We start from the raw sequence: 19,969 nt of genomic DNA, 5'->3' as shown, positions 1-19,969 counted from the left end.
ACCAGGTGGTTATATTTCTGTTGGTGGCCAGCTTCCTGCAGGGAGCGACGACACTGCGCAAGTTTTGGATTCCAGCGATTCAGCGGCCTTGCCCAGGCCCAGAAGCACCACTGCCACATGTGCTGATGAACACCATCCTGTCCCCCGATGGAAACCAGAGAGAGAGCGCAAAGACCCCGAGCGGGGTGGCTCAAAGGACTGAGCCACACAAGTGTCCCTGGTGAGCAAGTGGTGTCAGATGGCTGTCCTCGGACGAGCCTCCGGGAGAGGGATGTGGAGGCTGGGAGGAAGACGAAGGGGCTGCAGGGGACACGGGCTTCCAAGGACACTGCAGAGACCCCGGGGTGCTAAGAACCACTTCCAGTGTCACCATCCTGCCCCGTTCAGTGCGGGGTGGGAGGACCCCGGGAATAGCACCGCCACTCCGCCCCTCCTTGTGTGGGCTGGGTAGAAGAGGCAGGCGCGAGCCCCCGTAACGCGCCCACACAACCAGCCACGACCCTGCACAGGACAGTGTGCCCCCACGTGAGCCGGACGCACAGGAACTCTCCCAGAGGCTTCACTCTGACTTTTTTATTTGGCAGCACATACTGAGAACAAATCACCCTTCCAGTTAGGTTTAGATTTTGAGGAATCACAATAAAGAGAAGACAGGAGACATCAGTACTGGTTTCAGGTCTGGAGACAAGGACAGAACCCACAAGAGGGCGAGGGATGGGAAAGGGTGGCCCCTCGAGGCATCAGGTGCCCGACTCAGTCTTCCGAGTGCGCACGGGCCCGAATGAGGAGGCAGAGACGGGACGGAAAGCACCAGACCTCTGTGTAGGCCGGCCGGCTGGCAACCAGAACCTCCTGCAGACTGTATGCTTTCAGATGCTGGCTATTCTCTGCAGACCTCACGGACCGCCTTGGAGACCTCAGCGGTTACTCAGTGTGAGACAGACAAGAGGGCGAGGACAGAGACGAGCTGCGCTTTCCTGAGCGGCGGGGACAGAGCGAGGACAGGGCGGGACACCCCTGCGACACCGCAAGGCCACGCGTGCCTCTCACTTCTACAGCTGAGACACTTCGTACAGGTACGCAGCCAGCATTTTCGTTCCTTCTATGTAGTTCAGCCTGATGGAGGAGAACAAGCCATTGTGTCGGCTGCTGTCCAGGGTCCAGGCGCGCACCCGGCATCCTTTCTGGGAGTCCCACCATCCTGGCTTGCTGGCCTTTAGTTCCACTGGCCTTGAGAATTTAGCCACCTGGTTCTCAAGTGCAGGTTCAGTCCACCTGCCCCACTAGGGACCCATCCTGGTCATGGTCTAACAGAATATATGGGTCCCACCCAGTACTTAAGAAGAAAAGCCTCACTTTGATCACAGCCCCTCCCTTTGTTCGGATAAAATGCCTCCCTTTGTACCTGGATACCCAGGTCCCCGTCCCCTCCCTCTGCCTCTGTCTTAGCCCATGACTAGCCCACCCCCGTGACTTCCAATGGCTCCTGTTTTCTCTCCTTCTTAGCTCTTCCTGTTGCCCATGGGTCCTCCCTGACTGCTTGGGCCTCTCCTCACTGTCCTAACTGAGGGACCACCTTCCATCCCTGTCAAAGAGCCCCCTCACTTCTGCATAAGCCAGGAACGTACAGGAGGGGCTTAGGAAACCAGCAAGGACCCTGGTTTTCCAAACAGGCAGAGCGTGGAGGCTCTTTAGGGGCCCTAGATGATATCCTGGGACAAACACACAGCACTGGCTGATCTTGCTGTGAAGAACCACCACCTCCTCAGGGCCCCATCCCTGCCTTCCACCAGAAGTGCTTGCTACCCCAAACACAATGGTAGCAAGCAGAGCACTGCCCTTGGGCGGNCGGGGGGGGGGGGGGGGGGGGGGGGGGGGGTCACAGACCCCGCCCCCTCCTGCTCTCCTCTCAAAGCAGCCAGACAAGTGGGGAGGGAGGAGGCAGGGAGGGAGGAAGAAGGAAGGGAGAGGGGAAGGGAGGGAGGAGGTGCGGAGGGAGCAGGTGGATGAGGGAAGAGGAAGGGAGGGAGTAGGAGGGGAAGGAGCAGGCAGGGAGGGAGCAGGAGGGGCTGGAAGGTACACCCAGGCTCTCAAGGGGCTTCTCACGGGCAGCCATGAGGAAATGAACCCAGGGGCAGGACGGAGGACTGAGCTCACCTGTTGAGCTTTTCATTCTGGGAGTGGGCACCATCATCCGCTGAGCCCACAGGCAGCAGCATGACATTCTTCCCAGTAGCCTCCTGAAAGGTCAAAGTCACAGGAATGCTGCCGCCTTCCCTGGTCAAGTCTGGCTCGACACCAAACACTGGGGGAGAAGAGTAAAAGACATGCTGGGCTTTCAGGCAGCAAGGCTGGGGATCCACCGCACACTTACCACCCAGCGATGCAAGTGCGAACCCCGGGTGTGGCTGGGACGGCAGCCCCACTCTCAAGGTTGGCAGGTGGCACGGCCCCGCCCACGCTGGGGGCTCTCTTCAGGGCCCTTGCCTGTGTCCCCAGGGAGAATTCTCACCTGTTTTCAAGGCTCTTCTCCCAGCCATGTAATGAGGGTGGTTGAAGTCAGACACCCAGGGCTTCCCACCATGGCCCATGTACACCTTGAACTTGTTGGGGCTGCGCAGGTCAGCAAATTGCTTCGTCAGGTAGCTTGTGACCTGAGTCACAAACAAGACACAATGTATTCTAAGCCTGGCGTCTGATCTGCTGCTGGAGACCTCCTCTACGGTGGGCTCTGATGGGTCCAGAGCGGGCCTACAACCAGTCTACAGTAACTCTACCATGAGTCTACACTAGTCTACAACTGCTCTCACCTTCTGCTGCAGAACACTGAACATAACTGTGGTAACAAAAAAAGGGACTTTATCAAGAAACAAAATCCAGCTATTTCAAGGTAAAAGGTAATGCTTTCATTTCAAGCAATTCACCCTTTATATAGACATTCCCATAGGATAATATTTACATCAACTCTTAAAAAAAAGTCCTTTGATTTGCTTTACAATAACCATCACATCTAGACCAAAGTGGAGCCGGGTGCTGACTGAGGCACATCTGATGACAAAATTTCAGGCCTTAGTTTCCTCGAAATAAAGAAGCCCTTGATTTCATCTCTCTGGGAAATCTCGGATGAGGGCGGGGTGACTGCCCCCCAAATCTGCCCCTCTGGAATTTCCCCCTTCTAGAATCGTGCCCTTCCACTCCTCACACTGGCCCAGATGCAGCTCCTGTGGATTCTCACTTTAACATACTCGGCCCAAAGTTAGCATCTGACCTGAAGCCTTATGATGAGGTCAGGGGTCAGGTTTTAGCATGCCTCAGCAGTGACAAAGGTCACACGTGATACTTTTTATATGGCCTTTATCTTTGATCAGTTTCTGAACTGCTTATTCTGGTAATTACTGGGTTGGCAGGAATCAAGAAGTGGGGAAGTGTGGGTCTGGGATTCAGTGCCCTACTAAAGTCTACGCTTGAGTCTCCGCCATGGCAGGAGCCCCCTCCCCGCGTCCCAGCTCCCTCACATGCCTGCTCGCTGACAACTTCTGGAGTCATGTTTGGCACGAGCCTGATGGAGAACTTGCCAACCACTTTCCTAGGAATCACAGTCTTGGCCCCCGACCCAGAAAAGGCGCCTTCGATCCCATGCAGGGAAAGCGACGGGTACCGCCATCTGTGCATCAGGATGTCTTTCTGCAGAAAACAACAAAGTGGGTCAGGGGACAACACTGTCAGCTTACAAAGGAGACAGCAATGGCATCTGGGAAGGTCCTCTTAGCGGCCTGGGGTCCACACAATCACAGACAGGAAGTACAGAGCCTGGAGGGCTGAGACACGAGCCTGCCCCACATGTGCTCTGGTACCTGCTTCGATGCACCACGAAAGGCGGGGCTCTGCCACATTCCGAACAGCCACAAGTGTGGCATCCTGGTCTACTGCGGCTCAGGAGTGCTGCTGACTAGGAGAGCCATGGGCTTCCCACAGCCCCGCAGAATTCAGGGCTCAGTCGTGGCCCCCACAGACATGAGAGCTCCAGTGGGGCCAGAGGCACCAGGAACCAGGAGGAGGAGGGCAGCACAACGCAGGCCATCTGTGAGTTTCCCCGGACTCAGCCCCCTGGGGCACAGAATGCAGGGGTAGCTCCTACTGGGAGCAGAGCCAGGACCACCCACTGAGTCCTGGGCCCAGTGACCACGGACAAGCATGGTCACCCTCTGCCAAGGGCACTTGTACACAGCAGGCTCTCATCTCCCAAATACACGACTGATACCACCAGTTCTCACGCCCTCTGCATCCCAGGAGTGGCAGAGGTCGCGTGGCCACCTGCACGCCAAACTGGCAGGGAGAGACCTGATGGGGTCCCGGGGCTCCTCAGGGACTCAGCCACCTAACGTGTGGACTTCCCGTTTGCGAACCAAATAGGCTCAGTGAGACCTGCAAGGGAGACACGTGGCCCGACACACAGACACCTTACACAAACACAGACGCTAACTGAAAGGCAACAAGGCACGGGCAAGAGGAGTTTGTTCAGAAACCAGCTTTTCCAGACACGACCCTGTCCCAGACTAATCTCTCCCAGCCTCAGGCCCCAACTGCCGGCTGCAGTGAGGGCCCTCTGCCCCCAGCTCCACCTGCAAATTCTTGCTCCACTCGGGCCCACCAGGTTTTCCTCCTGTGGCCTGCTTCGGAGGTCCCCCACGCCCTGCCCTGTCCTGTGCCCATGACCCCAGCTCCAGGCTCTCCCCTGCAGCGGCACAACTGGTCTCCCCGCCTCACTGCCCCCGCTCCAAACCCACAGCGCCTCTGCCACCATCTGCCCTGTACAAGGGAGGTCTGATCGGCCCGTCCGCCTGCTCAAAGTCATCAGGTCCACCATCCTCCAGGAGAGCACACGAGCTCCTCGGGACACCACAGACCTGCACGCCAGGCCCTTCAGTCTGAATCCCAGACCTCCCCTGGCCGGCCCTACCCACGAACAGCTGGACTCGCCTGCGCCCTGCTCTGCCACTCACCCCTCCTGACTCCCACAGCCGCCCCCGCCCCTCCCAGCCACACAGCGCTCCAGGCCCTGGCGTGGCCTCCACACTCTTTCACACTTCTCTGCCCATGTGTCTCCTGGAGGGATGAAACGCACAGGCTGGGCCTGGCCATGTTCCTCTCGCACCCCAGGGCCTGCTGCTGCAATTCCGCTAACAGCTCCCTCAGATGTAAACTTACACTCAGACCTCACGAGCCAGAACTAGACTAGTTAAGAGAAAAATCCTAACACAATTTTTTAATAGTTAAGTAACCACTTCGTGCAGATGCTTTCCAGCTTGGTCCCCGGCTGTTAGGGATGCCTTCAATCATCTCTGGGCCCAGCAGTAAAAAATCGTCCACAAATGCCGATCAGGCAAAAGCTGCCTGCTACTCCGTGTTCTCTGCGTACATCCTCCAGCCCTAAGCTGTCAAAAGTCAACTTGTGACATTTCTAAAAACCTCCTAACTGCAATTCCAAGCCTAATACTGCACTTTCCAGTGTCGGTACCATAGGCAGGCTCCGGGACACACGCACGTGCCCAGATCTCCGCCAGCACGCCCGGCTCCGACCCACGGGGCCCCCGCACAGGGCACGGTGGGAGGCCTCGCAGTGGACACAGCCCACCTTGCAGCTGTGCAGCAGCTTCTCCGCCCCCACGTCCCTGGAGTACTCCTCCAGGTTGAAGTCGATCTTGTCGTAGAGCGCCAGCTCCTCCTCTGTCACGGGGGCCACCGCCTCGTCGATGCCAGGGATGAGGATCTTTCCCTTCCTGTCCACCAGAGAGCCTGGGAGGGCACAGAAGAGGGGCGCTCAGCGGGCGGGCGGCAGACACACAGCGGTGCTTACCGCGGGAGCCTGGAGCCCATGCCCCCCCGCCCCCCACCAGGGGCTGAGGAGGACCGAGAGCTTCGTGTTGACGTTTCCTGGGCATGCGGGGCACTTGAGCACTGCCTGGAATAATTAGTTAAACAAAAGACCCAGTGACGTGAGCAGTATCAGCTTCCCACGTCAACACAAAGAGACAGAGATGCAGAAGGGTGGGCGACCTGTCCCCTGCCACAGACCAGGAGACAGACCGAGCAGAATGCCACCCGCAGGCCTCCCGCAGTGTAAAAGCCACTACACTGATCAATATTTTTTTTTTAATCCATGTTCCACAAGAAACTAGCAGCTCCCAAGCGAAGGAGGCCAAGACGAGTGGAACAGAGTAGACTCCCGCACCAGAAATGACAGGCTGCACATATGGCAGCCGTCATCCGAGAGGAAAGGAGACAGAACTTAGGCAAATCCTGGGTGAGGCAAAGTTAGGTCCAGCCTTAAACCAGCAGGACACCGGGAGGACTGGGCTGGATCTCCCTCACTGGGGTGCTACGGTGTCCAACAGACCAAGGCAGGTGTCCTCCAAGGGACGGAAAATACAACGGTGTCACATGCTCCTAGAGGCCAGCTCTGACAGGGACGACGGAGCCAGGGGCTGCCTTAGTTGGGTCCTGGAAGCAAGGCAGGGTTTAGTGACACACGGAGGGGTCCAGGGAGACAGAGGCACAAATGAAGTATGTCTATCTTTCAAAAGAACAGTGAGTGGAAGGAAGCAGCAACAGGGAAAGAAAAGAAGCCGGTCCACAAAGAATGGTGGCAAACGCCAAATGCTGAGGACAGCCTGAAACAAGGCTACTCCAGCTTCTCTCCCAAGTCACCAAGCAGCGACTGAACCCGTGCTTACCCATCAACATGATGAGATCTGTCATGGCCTCGTGCACCGAGCCCCCGTACACGCCAGAATGGAGGTCTTTGTCACTGCACTCCACCTGGACGGAAACAGAGACCCCTCTATCTGCTGCTAAGCGGGAACTCAGCCTCATCATGTGACGGTGAAGTCAACAAAGAACATTCACAAGATCTGACAATTCTCAAAATCAAAATCTCTTCCCTCAAGGAGCAAAGCAAGGCATTTCCTAACTACAAAACTTTGGCAGCAACAAAAGAAATAGTCTTGGTAACGCTGACCATGGGGAAAGCTGGGTGCTGACCACAGGGGAATGCACGTGGCTGCAGAGACCCTGTGCTTTTCTGCTGAAAGGGGACAGCCACCATGCAAAGCAGCTTGTAAGGACCTTGAGCCTGAGGACCTGGGGCCAGATCCCACCCCCTGCTCCCCCTCACTAGCAGGATCAGGTTTGGGGCCTTGCCAGGCCTGAGTCTCCAGACCCGTTAAATGGCAAAGTGGGAGCGTCTGACTCACAGCCACTGGGGTCTTGTGTCAGACTACCTGTAAGGTAGTCCTGAGAGACGAAGTGCTCAGGGCAGCAATGATTCTGGCATTTTCCGGCTCTAAAACACTCCCACACAGGAACCAATCTGCCCTGTGTGCTAGGACCCAGCCTCGTCTGTGGAGGGGACGCAGGCTCCGCTGAGCACCGGCTTCCCGCTCCGCCCCCGTGCCCGGCTTCTGTGTCAAGCACAACCACCCAGTTCCCTCGAGATCTCTGGTCCAGGAAGACCTAAGGGCTCAAATGTGAACATCTTAATTTTTAACAGTAAATCTTTCTACAATGCTTTGCTTAAGTCAATCTTCTTAAATGGGTTACAGCAGTTCATCTTTCCTCAACGGCTCCGGCTGGAGAATCTCGAAGGGGTGTCACACGAAGACCCAGCACGCTGAGAAGGCTCTGGGCTTCTCCCTCATGCATGTGGCCCCCTTCCCGGGACTTGCCCACAGCGCGCTATAGAAGGACAAGGGAGACTATGAGCTGGGAGGAGATACCATTAAACATGGAGAAGTCGACATGATACCTCAATGAAAAAGTAGCAAATGCCCCTGAGACCATACGTGATGCAGGGCTTCTTCTTCCCCAGCCAGTAATTGTCAGAAATGCAGACGTAGTCCACATCTTTGAAGAATGTGTCTTTCCGGGAAAAAATCAAGTCGTCCAAGCCTTCAGAGCCCGACTCTTCCATGCCTTCCAGACAGAACCGGACATTGACTGGAATTTCCTACAAAAGGGAAATGAGCACTGAGAGGCATTCAGGTCTCATGCACTTTTCTTAGACACCAAAGACAGGAAGTCACCAAATTTCAAATATTCAACTTCCTCCAGACCCACTGCTCGGGCGGGCTGTGTGCGCCCTGCAGTGACCCTCAGTCCTCACATGATGGGCTTTCAGGGGACACACACGGAGCCAGCTGAAATTACACCCTCACTGAGGACTCCTGCCAACTGTGACCACACTTCCCATCCACAGGGATCTCTGCACTCACCCAGCGCGAATCAGGAGGATGCCCGAGCTGCTCTCTCCACAACACAGGCCACGACACAGACAAAACCAGTCTTCATCTGCGTCAGGGACCAGTTACCACCCCCGCACGCCAGAGCAAGGAGGGGCCTGCTCCTATGTCCAGGCACTCTGCACTTCGACCCCCCCCCCCAATGCGGTGAAGGCGCTTCTCCCCAAGAGCTGACAGTATTCGCGAGGTGCCCACTTGGCTCCTGCTCCGCAGCTGCCCAGTCTCCCGGCGCCACACAGTGAGGAAGGCGGCCCTTCCACAGATGACAGCAGGAAGCTGCACCCAAGCGAGGTGACTGCCGAAGGTCGCAGGCTACAAGATGGCAGAGCCCCCACGTGGACACACATCCATGGAGTCCTAGTTCAGAACTGCCCCCAGACAGCCTCTGCACCATCCAGCTCGCCTCCCCGTCTCTCAAATGAAGTCCTTCCTGGGACCCTGGCACGTGGCATGGTGTAAGTGGAGCTGCTCTGACAGTCCTGCCCTGCACACAGCCACCCTCCCCTCGGTCACCCCCAGATCCCAGGGGGCCCTGGAGAAGGGGGAGCCTTCCCAGTCCCTGAGCCCAGTCAGTTGGAGGTTCTGAGCCTCAGCTCCCTCCTGTGCGAAATGATACGTCAGACCACAGAGAGTCCCGGTCCCTCTTCAGATCTACCAATCTGCCCTCTGACAAAATGCTTGTCTTATTATTCTTATTTTATCACAGTACAAGATAAAGTGTGATGCAAAAACTGTCTACATAATGGTCAGGAATACAAAGTCTCTGACAGCTGGAATTCTAGGCACCCTTTTTTCCCCACTTTTCTATTTTACAAACTTCACACAGGACCAGATAATTCACAGTTGAAGAAATGTATCTTAAAAAATAAAAATTTTTCAGGAGGAAAAAACCACCCTGAGAAAGCTAGGGGTCACCCACTACCAAAGAGCCCATGACTGCCTCCAGGTGAGCCGTCTCAGAGGTGGAGCCGGCAGCTGAAAACTCAAAATTTCAGGGGCTGGCTGGATTCCTGCTGAGTCATCAGTACTAAGACCTCTGGGCAACTGTAAAACAATTACAATTCCTAAAGCTAGAAAACAAACCTGCAATCTTACATCTGATCCCACTGCTCACAGGGTTTTGGGGGACCTTGCTTTCTCATATCCCAGTGATCTTTGATTTTCACTGTCTGTTCTGGGAACAGACACCCTGCTTTGTATCGCTGTGATGGAGCCAGGCAGTTAGACGTGGTTCAAGTACCTGATTTGTCTTCTGGAAGGCTTCCAGGGCATTCAGCCAGCCGGCCACTGGCCCCTTATCATCGGTTGCACCTCTCCCATACAATTTGCCTAGAACAGCAATCAGCAAACTCAGTTACGATCACGATGAAACAGACAAGAAAGTGTCTTGCCGGAACACAGCTGACAGCATCTCAGCACCATCACGGGCAGCTGTCCTAAGACCTCCTCTTCCAATCAGAAGCCCCGTTTTCATTCCGTCAGAGCCCCGAGTCCCCATCCTACACTACTGTGAGGATCTGCCAGAGAATTCACCATAATCTAAGAGCAAGCCACATGGACGCTCCCCTTCTTCCAGCGGACACAGCAGTCAGCCAGCACTCCTGTCCCTGCTGACGAGGGCGTGGACTGCCGAGCCAGCTCCGGGGGCACTGCCAGCCCGCTAGTTACTTCAAATCTACCTCCACAACCAGCTGGTAGCAGTTAAGGGTAGGCCACCTGGTCATGTGAAGGATCCACCATGCACCATCACCAAGAGAGAACTATAAATCTCACACAAGCCCAGTTCTGACACCTAATTTGGTAAAGAAAAGAACAGGTTTATTATTTACTTCTCCAGGTTATCACTTTGAAAACCAAAGGACACGTTACTATTTCTCCTCCACGTAATTAGTCACAGGACCCCTCCTCTGCACACCCACTCCCGGGACCCCCAACAAAGGCAGGTGGGCAATGACCACCATGAAGGACACTTGGCCATCGAACCCAGATCCCGCTCCCTGCCCTAACATATGATGCAGGCCGGAGGAAGGACAGCACTCGGGCTAAGGTGTGCTCAGGGCTCAGTCCCTCTCTGGCCAGGTCTGTAACGGCCAGGCCTTAGACTTCCTCATTCTCAGCCTGTTTTTAATATTTGGCAGTTTCAACAGGACCACCCCAAAGCATGACACTTCAAGCCATTGCTACCTTGGGAATTTCTTTCTATAAACTGAACCTACTTTTCACAAAAGCTACACAGTTCTCCTAAAAACCATCCTTGCTCCTGTGACAAGCACAGACTGAATCACTCGCTCCAACATGCCAGACCTGTGCTGGACAGAGTGCACGGGGCAATGTGCTCCCTCCCGCCAGCACCCCCGACAAGGACATGCCACCGGCTGACCACAAGGAAGCTTATCTGTGGGATGTGGTGTTAACCCAGCTTCACCCACGCCCACGACTCTACCGAGGGTGCCTGTCAGATTGCGGAGGGGCAGAGTGGGAGGCCTCACAGAGGGGCAGTGGGTGCCTGGTGCTGATGCAGAAGCCGGGGTCAGGGGCACGGCTGCCACATGAGCAAGGAGGGGAGACGAGCGGGTGGGCAGAAGCCCACGGAGTCTCCCGAGGGGTGCCAGGGAGAGACACATCACGATGAAGTCATCACAGAGCAGGGAAAACAGAGGAGGAGGACCCACAACTTTAATAAGCAACAGAAGAGCTTTTGGGAGAGGACGAGTGTCCACTGCAGAGGAGGCCCAGCAGGGACTGTGGGCCTGCAGGAGCAGGGTGGGGGCAAGGACAACCTCCAGGTTTGTGGTGCGTGGGGCAGGGGAGGCGGGGGGACCGTGTGGAGATGGTGAGACAGGGAACAAGAAGGAAGGGCAGGCTGGGGAGCAAAGACACAGAATTCTGTTCCAGACAGTGGCAAGTAAACACCCCACAGATATGTGGGTCTAACGCTCAACAGGAGCCTGACGGAAAGTCAGCAATCGTGCTGTGATCACGACTGTGGTGCAGAACTGAATTTCCTCAGAGATGTTGCTGCAAGTGAAAAGTTTCCTCGATCGTGCACAGTAATGGACACAGCTGACACTGAGCCAGAGAAAGGTCTGAACAGAAACCTAACACATACAGTTACAAGGGCTTCGATTACAGAGTTTGGACTTAGCCCAAGGGGGCGAAGTGCAAATGAAGGGGCTTCTTCATCTGGCCGAAGACAGGTATAGAGACATGGAGATTCAGGAATGAAGGCAGGAAGGGCCTCCATACCAGAGGGGACAGGAAGCAGGGAGGTCAGCCTGAAGTGGGTCCTTGGTAGAGAGTCTCCAGTGCCCGTGGGTGCGTGGCCCGGGTGCTGCTCGAGGACTGTTACCAAGGGATCATTACGTCCCAGCGAGAGTATCCCCGCATGCAGAAGAGCAGAAAGGCTTCTCCAGACGCTTCCTCTCCTGAAGGAAAGCATCCCTTACCGTCACGTTCCACCAAGGTGAAGGGCTCGCTGTCCCAGCCATCCTCCAGGGCTGCCGGCTGCACGTCCAGATGGCCGTAAATACACACGGTCTTCTTCTGCGGGTTGGAGCCCAGCTTGCCGAGTAAAATGGGAGGGAGCGGTATCTCAGAGCCATCAGGGAGCTAAGAGTTGAGAAGGAAGCAATCGAGGATGGCCTTTGTTTAAAAAATTTGGTGCTTATAGTACATATTATTAAAGTACCTGGAAAATTTTTATGTGTTCTTATCCATCAGCCTATATTGTAGAGTTCAAGACCATACTGTTTGGCTGCGTGAGTAATGGACAAAAAATTCCTTTCCCATAATCCAGAGCACTTAGACTGCACTATATTCACCAACTGTAGGCAGTTTGGTAAATTTTTAAAGGCTGATTTTTTTTTAACTTCTGCATTAATAAAACATATTATGAAGACTAAGTTTGGGGTAAAACTTTGCTCATTATTTTCTACAATAATGGATGAAAACTACCACCGTCTTAAAGGGGATACACGTCTGAAATTCTGCATGTGGGTCACACTATGCACAGAAGAGGACGCAGAGCAGGGCAGCAGGGAGCAGAACGTGCAGCAAGCCACGCTAAGCCAGCAGTGAGAGCTGCTGTTGCTTCCGAACTCCCTCCCCAGTCTAACCAGTCTCCCACAAGCCCTAAGGTGGGGGCGGATATCAGTCACAGCACTAAGTGGACAGGTATTTTAGGTTCCGTTCCAGGCTGCCGGGATTCTTGCAGGATTTGTCTTTCCAGTGAATTGCACTCAGAAACACTCACCTCACTAACTCTTGGTAAGCCCACAGAACCCATGTGCAGCCCTGGGACTCAAGGTCGCCCACCCACGTGAACCACCCCCAGGGCTGGGTTCACACACCGCTTCCAGAAGGACATCCCCAGCCATGAGGAACAAAGAATCGTTCCTTAGACTCACTGCCCTGGTCACACATGACATGTGGCACTGTGGTTGCCGCTGGCCCTCCACTGGCTTCAGGAGATTCATGATTTTTAAATGACAGATTTTCTCTAAATCAAGTTCTACTCAATATAGCTGAAATACTGAAATACTTTACCATTTTTCTAAGATGCCAACTGGGCCCACAAATAAATCTGTACTGAAATCCAGGTTGCAAATTGCCCAGGTATCTCTAACTGCTCAGAACAGGAGAGAATGCAGTCTGGCTAGAAACACAGTCAAGTGCTTACAGGGCTACCATGCCAACCTCTACCAGAGTACCTGTCTGGGCAGAAGTCTTAGACAGGGATTCCACATGTCTCCCCCACTTCTGCCCCATGCCCATGGCCACCACCCCAGTCCAGTTCCCAGCCCTAGACTCACTGCACCAGCACCCAATGGGCCCTACTCCGTCATCTGCACTGTGTTCACTTTTTCCCTCATGTCATTTCTTGCTCAGGGGCCATGACTGTCCCATTTCCTGAGCACATCTGTCTGGAGGTAGGCCCCCGGTGACCAGGTCCCCCCACATTTCCTGGCCACGTGCCCTCTCCATCCTACTGCCTGGGCAGCAGCAAGGCAGCAGACAGGCCTGACTTGACATTACCTGCACCAGCCTTGGCAGCGCACCTAATACCAAAGAGCCCCCCATCAGCCTTTCCCACAACCATGCCTGCCCTCAAGCCTCGTCCATCCAGGGACCCAGGCTCCGAGGTCCGTCAGTAGGACCTGGAACTTCAAACGTCATCTTTCCCCCATTAGCCTGCACGTACACATGACGACATCCAAGTCCACCTCCACACCCAGGTCTTCACGGCTTCCTAAAACATGGAACACTGCTGCCATGTGAAGTGACAGGAAGAGAAGCTCCAGAGGGCTGTCACCTCACACTACAAGGATCTTTGCAGAACTTTTCTAACAGTGACGAAATCTGTCAATTTCTTGATAAGAATAGGTCTTATGTAATTCGAGAGTGTTGCAGTCATTTATCTTTTGTGGAAGGCCCTTTCTGAAGAAATGCACTGCAATGTCAGTGTTAATAGAATAAACCTATTGTAATGAAACTCATAAATTATTTGCCACCTAGATTTTTTTTCTTTAATATATTAGGAAAAAAGAGAGGGGGAGTAAACCAATTATGCTTCTACAAGAAAATAATACAAAGAAACTTGATTTATTCTCTCCGAGTGGGGAAAAGTGCCAGGAAGCTACAGTGTAATTTAGGTCAATTATTACATTTGTGGCCAAATGAAATCTCATACATACAATACTGGGCTGGGAATCAGGAGACCCACATTTGAATCTCCTTCACCATCAACTGATTGTGGGTGCCCAGTGGAGACACAACCCACCTGGGCCTCTGGGTTCTTCTCTTTATGAAAAGACCAGATGCGGCTGAATGCCCACACATAAAACCCCAAGACTATGATACCAGCAGACACTTAAATCCCCATACAGGAGAACCAAGACAAGCCAAACGCTGTCACACCCTGCAATATAGAAGAATATTACAGATTTGGCAAATATAGGACATGAAACATGCCATTAGCATGGGACTTGAAATCATCTGAGACTAAAAAAGCAGAATAATGTACCATTAGTGAGATGGTTCATTCACGTCAGGAAGAAAATGAACCAACGTCACCTGTCAGAATCCTGCAGTAAAATGCAGCTGGGCCCCCTGGCCCCACACAAAGTAGCTCTTTTTCAGGAACCAAGTCATAAAAAAGTGCTGTTTCCACCAGCTGGGATGGGGGCAGAGCACACAGAGCAGGGATCTTCACCACTTTCACACCTACACGAAGAGTGTGCAATTTCTTCCTAGTTAGAATGCTTTCTAGGGGAAATCCCAGTGATTTCCTAAGAGTGGCCATGACATTAACTTTCTTCTTATTTTTCTTTTTTTAAGTAGGCTCCATGCCCAGCATGGAACCCGACTCAGGGCTTGAACTCACAACCCTGACATCAAGACCTGAGCTGAGATCAAGTGTCAGACGCTTAACCCACTGAGCCACCCAGGAGCCCCAACACTAACTGACTTCTGAGTAACCTCAACAGCTCTCCCATCTGTAGAAAAATGCTGAGCATTACAAAAGCTTTGCCCCCATCCATCTTAGGAAATCATATAGTTTAGTATCCGAATCAGGCCTTTTCTGTTTGTTTTAAAGACAAGCAGATTATCTGAAGCAAAAGACGGTTTAAGAATATGCTGGGTCCCACACGCCTCTACGGCACAGTCAGCTGAGCATCCAACTCTTGCTTTCAGCTCAGGTCACGATCTAAGGGTCCTGAGACAGAGCCTCACGTTGGGCTCTGTGATCAGCATGGAGTCCACTTGCCTCTGCCCCTCCCCCAGCTCACACTCACCTCTCAGATAAATAAAAAAAAAAACATTGTGCTGGGTCTTAGGTAGGTCTACTAATTGCGGTTCTGTAATTCCCACAGCACCAGCGCCATACCTTCTGTTTTCCAATATCTACCAATTCCACAGAGCCACCCAACTGTTTGATATCCGCAGCGGCAACTTCCAGCATCCTCCTGATTTCACCTCTCTTCTCAGGCCATGCAGATACACTCTGGATGGCTACCCATTCTGCAAGTTTCTGTTTGTGGAAAATAAGCAAAAAGGGATTCTGAAAAGGTGCTCCTTTAAGGAAGAAAGGTATTCATAAATTTGCCAGGTTTCGGGCAGCCAAAGTTGACTTGCTACCGGCAACCAGTCCATTTTTAACATGATGGCTAGATGTCGAAGAAAAGAGCTATCACATTTGCGTTTTAAGATTTAAAAAAACTATCTGTATTGACCCTGTATCAAAAACTATAGCATAACAGAAAAATGTCAGAATGTGTGTTTTTAACCATTACGCACAAAATGAATGTGAAATGTACAAAGTTCCATAAGTAAGTTTATAACTAAATCTAACAAAATTACAAATCCAACATATAGAAAATAACCAACTTTTTCACAGTCTAAATTAGTCATTCATGCTCACCATGGCCAAGTTCTTTAAAGTACAATTTTTAGAATGAGAGCTAAAGATTTCATCTGAAATGTGTCTTCCAAGAATAAAGCACAATTCTTTAATGTCAAGAAACAGATTTAATTTACAACATTACCAAATCGTTTAAAACAGATGAAATGCAAAAAGAAGTTAAAGTTTGTTCTTTAGTCTATAGGTACAAGAAATTGTACATGGAGATTAAACGAAAATCTCTGATTAGCTCTACTATTTCCAGAAACATACATATATATTGACTTTCTATCAAAAGCCAAAAGTATAACTTGCATATTGTAATGAGGAGGCAGAGAAGAATACCTCTAGGTAATATATACACACTCTTCGGTTACCATTTCTTTTGTGTGATCAGAGAGCTGTAAGATCCACTCTTCTAGCAAATTTTAAGTATAGAGCACAGTATTATTAACTACAGTCACCACACTGTTGTTACCTTCAATCCCTAGAACTTACTTGTACCTGAAGTCTGTAGCTTTTGACTGACCTCTCCCCATTTCCCCCACGCCCCAGCAACCACAATTCTACTGTTTCTGCTTGTTCAACTTTTCAGGATTCCACATACAAATGAGATCATGCAGTATTTGTCTCACTCTGTCTAGACAGTATTTTTAATACTTCATTTAAATGGCATAGCTCCTACTAGTTTCTTGAAAGTTTCTCTGAGCCCCAATGGATTAAACCTAATTTTAACATTTACTACAATAAATATTCCCTTACCTTAATGTAGCGATCCTGATTTTCATCAACATACTTAAACAAGGTAGTGAGGGCCAACATCTTTCAAGCAGACCGCACACCTTGAAGGTTCCTGGAAGGAAAAACCACCCGTCAGCCCTGCCTGTGGATGGGCCTGAAAAAACCGTAGTTAGGCAGGCACCCGCTTAAGTTGATAACATGCTGCTCCGCCCTCCATGCCCTCAGGAGGATTCCAGGAAGTGAGCAGAGAGAGCAGAGAAGCTTGGGAAGCAGTTAGGGGCTCAGGGTGATTTCCCATTCTTTTCTCAGAAGGAAAGTATGCACAAAATTGTGTCAAAATGGCTCATAACTGAAGGAAGGGCCTGAGCTGAAGACAATCTAATGAAAATTAGAAGTAAGTAGTTCTGGTAACACTGATTTACCAGCACTTAAATTTTTTTAAAAGCACAGAGAGAACTTCCCACTTACTGTTACCACAGAGGAAATAATCACTCCAAGGATCCCAGCCAAGTGTCACATCCTGAACCTGTCACAAATCCCACAACACAGCAAACAAAATCCAAAGAGAGGCAGATAAATTGTTTTAAAAAGTTGATAATCTGAGCCCAGAAAGAGTCAAAGGCCTCCACAAAGGCCACAGCCTCCCTCCAGCATGCATTTGCTAACATCCCGTTTCTCCTGTGTGAGACCCAAAACACCCTGCTCCACTTTGCAAATATAGGGTAAAGGAAATCACCTGACCGGTCATCTTTAAAACGGGAATGAACGGAGCATTTTTTTTTTCTTGGTGTGGGATTAGAAAGTGATTGCTCGGGGCGCCTGAGTGGCTCAGTCGTTAAGCATCTGCCTTCGGCTCAGGGTGTGGTCCCGGCATTGGCATTCTGGGTTCTAGCCCCACATCAGGCTCCTCCACTGGAAGCCTGCTTCTTCCTCTCCCACTCCCCCTGCTGCGTTCCCTCTCTCTCTAGCTATCTCTGTCAAATAAATAAATAAAATCTTTAAAAAAAAAAGAAAGAAAGAAAGAAAGTGATTGCTCAACAGAGGAGTGATTATCTACAGTGACATCAGGCCTGGTGGCTGTTGAGTAGATTGAGGAAGTTACCCTCAATCTGCGGGCAGTCGGATTTCAGTAATAGGTCAAACCACTCAGTTCTCAGAGCCTCCTTCCTACTCTCCAAACACCCACCACCGGCACCAAATATTTACAAGCCTCCTAGCCACCTCATCCTGCTTCAACTGCGGCTTTTATCTGAAAGACAACAGTCCACAAATGCTGGAGAGGCATTTCATGAGCGCCAGTAAGTCAAATTTTCATCTGTCTGTCACCAGTAATGCAAACTGAGAAGCTATCTAGGACAATATGCTACACTGGGCACTTCTCATTCGGATCCCTGGTTATGAAGAAGCACAAATTCCAAGCTCACTGTGCATACTCTCCTTAGTGCAGCCAAATTAACCAACGCGGCCTTCTGTTGGTTCATTCAAAGATGTAACTACCTAAGTTGCACTTTCACCAAAGACTAAACAGAGGCGGGCCTGTTCAGCTCTGCAGGCCAAGTCCCCAGGGCTGGCTAAAAAGTAACAACTTCTCTTAATAAGTAACCTAGTCAAAGGAGGTCAGGCCAGGGCCATTTTCGCCCTCCCACTTAGTTCTGGGTTATTCCTGCCCCAGCCTAACCCTCCTCCCCCATCCAGTACGCAAATCATGAAATGGGGCCACTTTCAATGCACAGGTGAACCCCACGGATGAAGGTAAAAGCGCTGTGCTGGAGAGAACAACAGCAAATACTACGCGTCCAAAATAAATGGCAGGAATTCTAAAATTTCCGGGGGGGGGGAGTTAACTTTATTAAACGATGAAGCTAGGGAGAGGGAAGGCCAAATACGACTGGTAGCACCTGGAACCGTCTAGCAATACCTACTAAAGACTTCTTCAGTTCTGAACCTCCCAACCCTCGTCCCTCCGTAATTCAGGGCCCATCGGGGAGTAAACAGAATCAGGAATCCTGGCTTTAAACCTACTGAAGCCAGTGAAACGGGGAAGGAACCTCCAATGCGCCCACTCCAGACTCTGATCCCAAACAAGTGTACAACTATCCCTCGCCACTCCTCTCTGCACACAGGAGGGCCACCTCGTGACACCGGGTCAGCACGAGGAAGATCGTCCGGGGCCCAGCTAGGCCGTGGGGGTACCCGCCCGGGGTCAGGACCAGCTCCATCTTCCAAATGAGTTAACAGGCTGAGGGCACGACTGAGAGAGCCGCCCCAGACCCGCACGCTGCAACCTCCCAGCCTGAAAGGCCAGCGGGACCCAGCGACTCCTGACTCCAGGCCTCCGCCAGGGGCTCCGCTAGACAAGGAACGCCTTTAGCTTCCAGCAGGCCGAGCCTGGAGCAAGCGGCGGACGGCCCTCTGCGCGTCCTTCCCGCCGCCCGCAAACCGCAGCCGGACCCTCGGGAAGGCCTTCTTTTAATGGGGACACCCTCCCTTCCCAAGCTGTGGGCCAGGCCGTGGCCCAGCTCCCACAAGCCGAGGCGCGACTCCAAGCCGAGGCGCGCGACTCCGGCCATTCCCCGAGACTCACCCGCCCCTGCTCCGCCCGGGCCCACCCGCTCCCGCCCGACTCGGCCCAGGAAAACCCCTCACCCCTTAGCGGCCGCTGCGCCGGTTCCGCACCACGTGCCCGGTCACGCCCCCGGCGCCCCGCCCACCAATCCCCCGCCTCGCTCGAAGGGCTGGCGCGGCGTCCCGCCCTGCCCACCAATCCCAGGCCTTGCCCACCAATCCCAGGCCTCGTCTGGACACCCGGCGTCTCCCTACCTGCCCCGCCCACCAACCGCCCCGCCCACCAACGGAAGGACTTGCTAGAGAGCTGGCGTCGCCCTGTCCCACCCCGCTAACCAATCACCAGGCTTGTTGGAGAGCTGTCGTCGTCCCGCTCCGCCCCCCAGCTCTGGAGTCGGGCGGAGAGCTGGATTCCCAGGCTGGAACTCATCCGCCCACCCCCAGCCTGCATCGTGGTCTCTGCTCAGTGCCGCGGGGCGGGTTTCGGGTCTGTGGACCGTGAGATCCTGAGGTCACAGGAGGGGGGGCTACACCCCACCCTCGGGCCGCTCAGGCTGGTTCCAGGCGGTACCACCTGCCGCAGCCTGGCCCTGGGAATCGTAGGGCCGCACCAGCCCCATTTCTGAGGGGAAATAAATCCTGTGATCCCGGGAAGTGATGACGGAAGAAGACCCACCATTTATTTATGCCTATCTTTTTCATCTCAGCACCCTGGGGGTAGTGATTATCGCTGTTGGAGTATTTCCAAAAGAATTTGGCAAAACCTGTACCCCTCCCACGTTCTTTCCTTTTTTTTTTTTAAATAGCAAGTTTAATAGTTGCTGTAAATACTTTAAAATAAAATGACCCTCCCTTAAATTTTCCATCTATATCCCTCTCAGAATGTTGTCAAATTGCAACTCTTTTTGTTAAGTTCGAAAAATGAGGGAATATTAAATACTAAGGTGTCGCAATTCTACTCCCTCCC

At 52.5% G+C, this 19,969-nt stretch overlaps 1 protein-coding gene across 3 annotated transcripts; it reads right to left on the bottom strand.

Annotated features, from left to right (window-relative positions):
- Positions 1-557: 557 nt before the first annotated feature.
- Positions 558-19,231, bottom strand: CNDP2 (carnosine dipeptidase 2). Of its 3 annotated transcripts, none has more exons than XM_002924350.4 (12): positions 19,084-19,231; positions 16,459-16,549; positions 15,184-15,327; positions 11,744-11,906; positions 9,538-9,626; positions 7,805-8,005; positions 6,735-6,819; positions 5,636-5,796; positions 3,520-3,684; positions 2,513-2,654; positions 2,158-2,305; positions 558-1,116 (listed from the first exon to the last, which is right to left on the bottom strand). In XM_002924350.4, exons 2-12 carry the CDS (start codon positions 16,516-16,518, stop codon positions 1,053-1,055), a joined length of 1,422 nt encoding a protein of 473 aa, XP_002924396.1. In that variant the 5' UTR covers positions 16,519-16,549; positions 19,084-19,231; the 3' UTR covers positions 558-1,052. The 3 variants fall into 3 exon arrangements, with proteins under 3 accessions (XP_002924396.1, XP_034498444.1, XP_034498443.1); XM_034642553.1 differs by lacking the exon at positions 19,084-19,231 and adding an exon at positions 19,022-19,043; XM_034642552.1 differs by lacking the exon at positions 19,084-19,231 and adding an exon at positions 16,906-16,968.
- Between the last annotated feature and the right edge of the window lie 738 nt (positions 19,232-19,969).

This window comes from Ailuropoda melanoleuca, chromosome 14, assembly GCF_002007445.2.
Source record: "Ailuropoda melanoleuca isolate Jingjing chromosome 14, ASM200744v2, whole genome shotgun sequence".
Classification (NCBI taxonomy): Eukaryota; Metazoa; Chordata; class Mammalia; order Carnivora; family Ursidae; genus Ailuropoda; species Ailuropoda melanoleuca.
This window is presented reverse-complemented; position numbering and strand designations above follow the sequence as displayed.

Bases quoted from the DNA above. Each gene is read 5' to 3' on its own strand.
- CNDP2 (XM_002924350.4), bottom strand. From the start codon at position 16,518: ATGTTGGCCCTCACTACCTTGTTTAAGTATGTTGATGAAAATCAGGAT. The intron at 5,797-6,734 runs GTAAGCACGGGT...GTGCCCTCCCAG, and splicing joins AGATCTCATCATGTTGATGG to GCTCTCTGGTGGACAGGAAG. The intron at 2,306-2,512 runs GTGAGAATTCTC...CTTCTCCCCCAG, and splicing joins GAGAAGAGCCTTGAAAACAG to TGTTTGGTGTCGAGCCAGAC.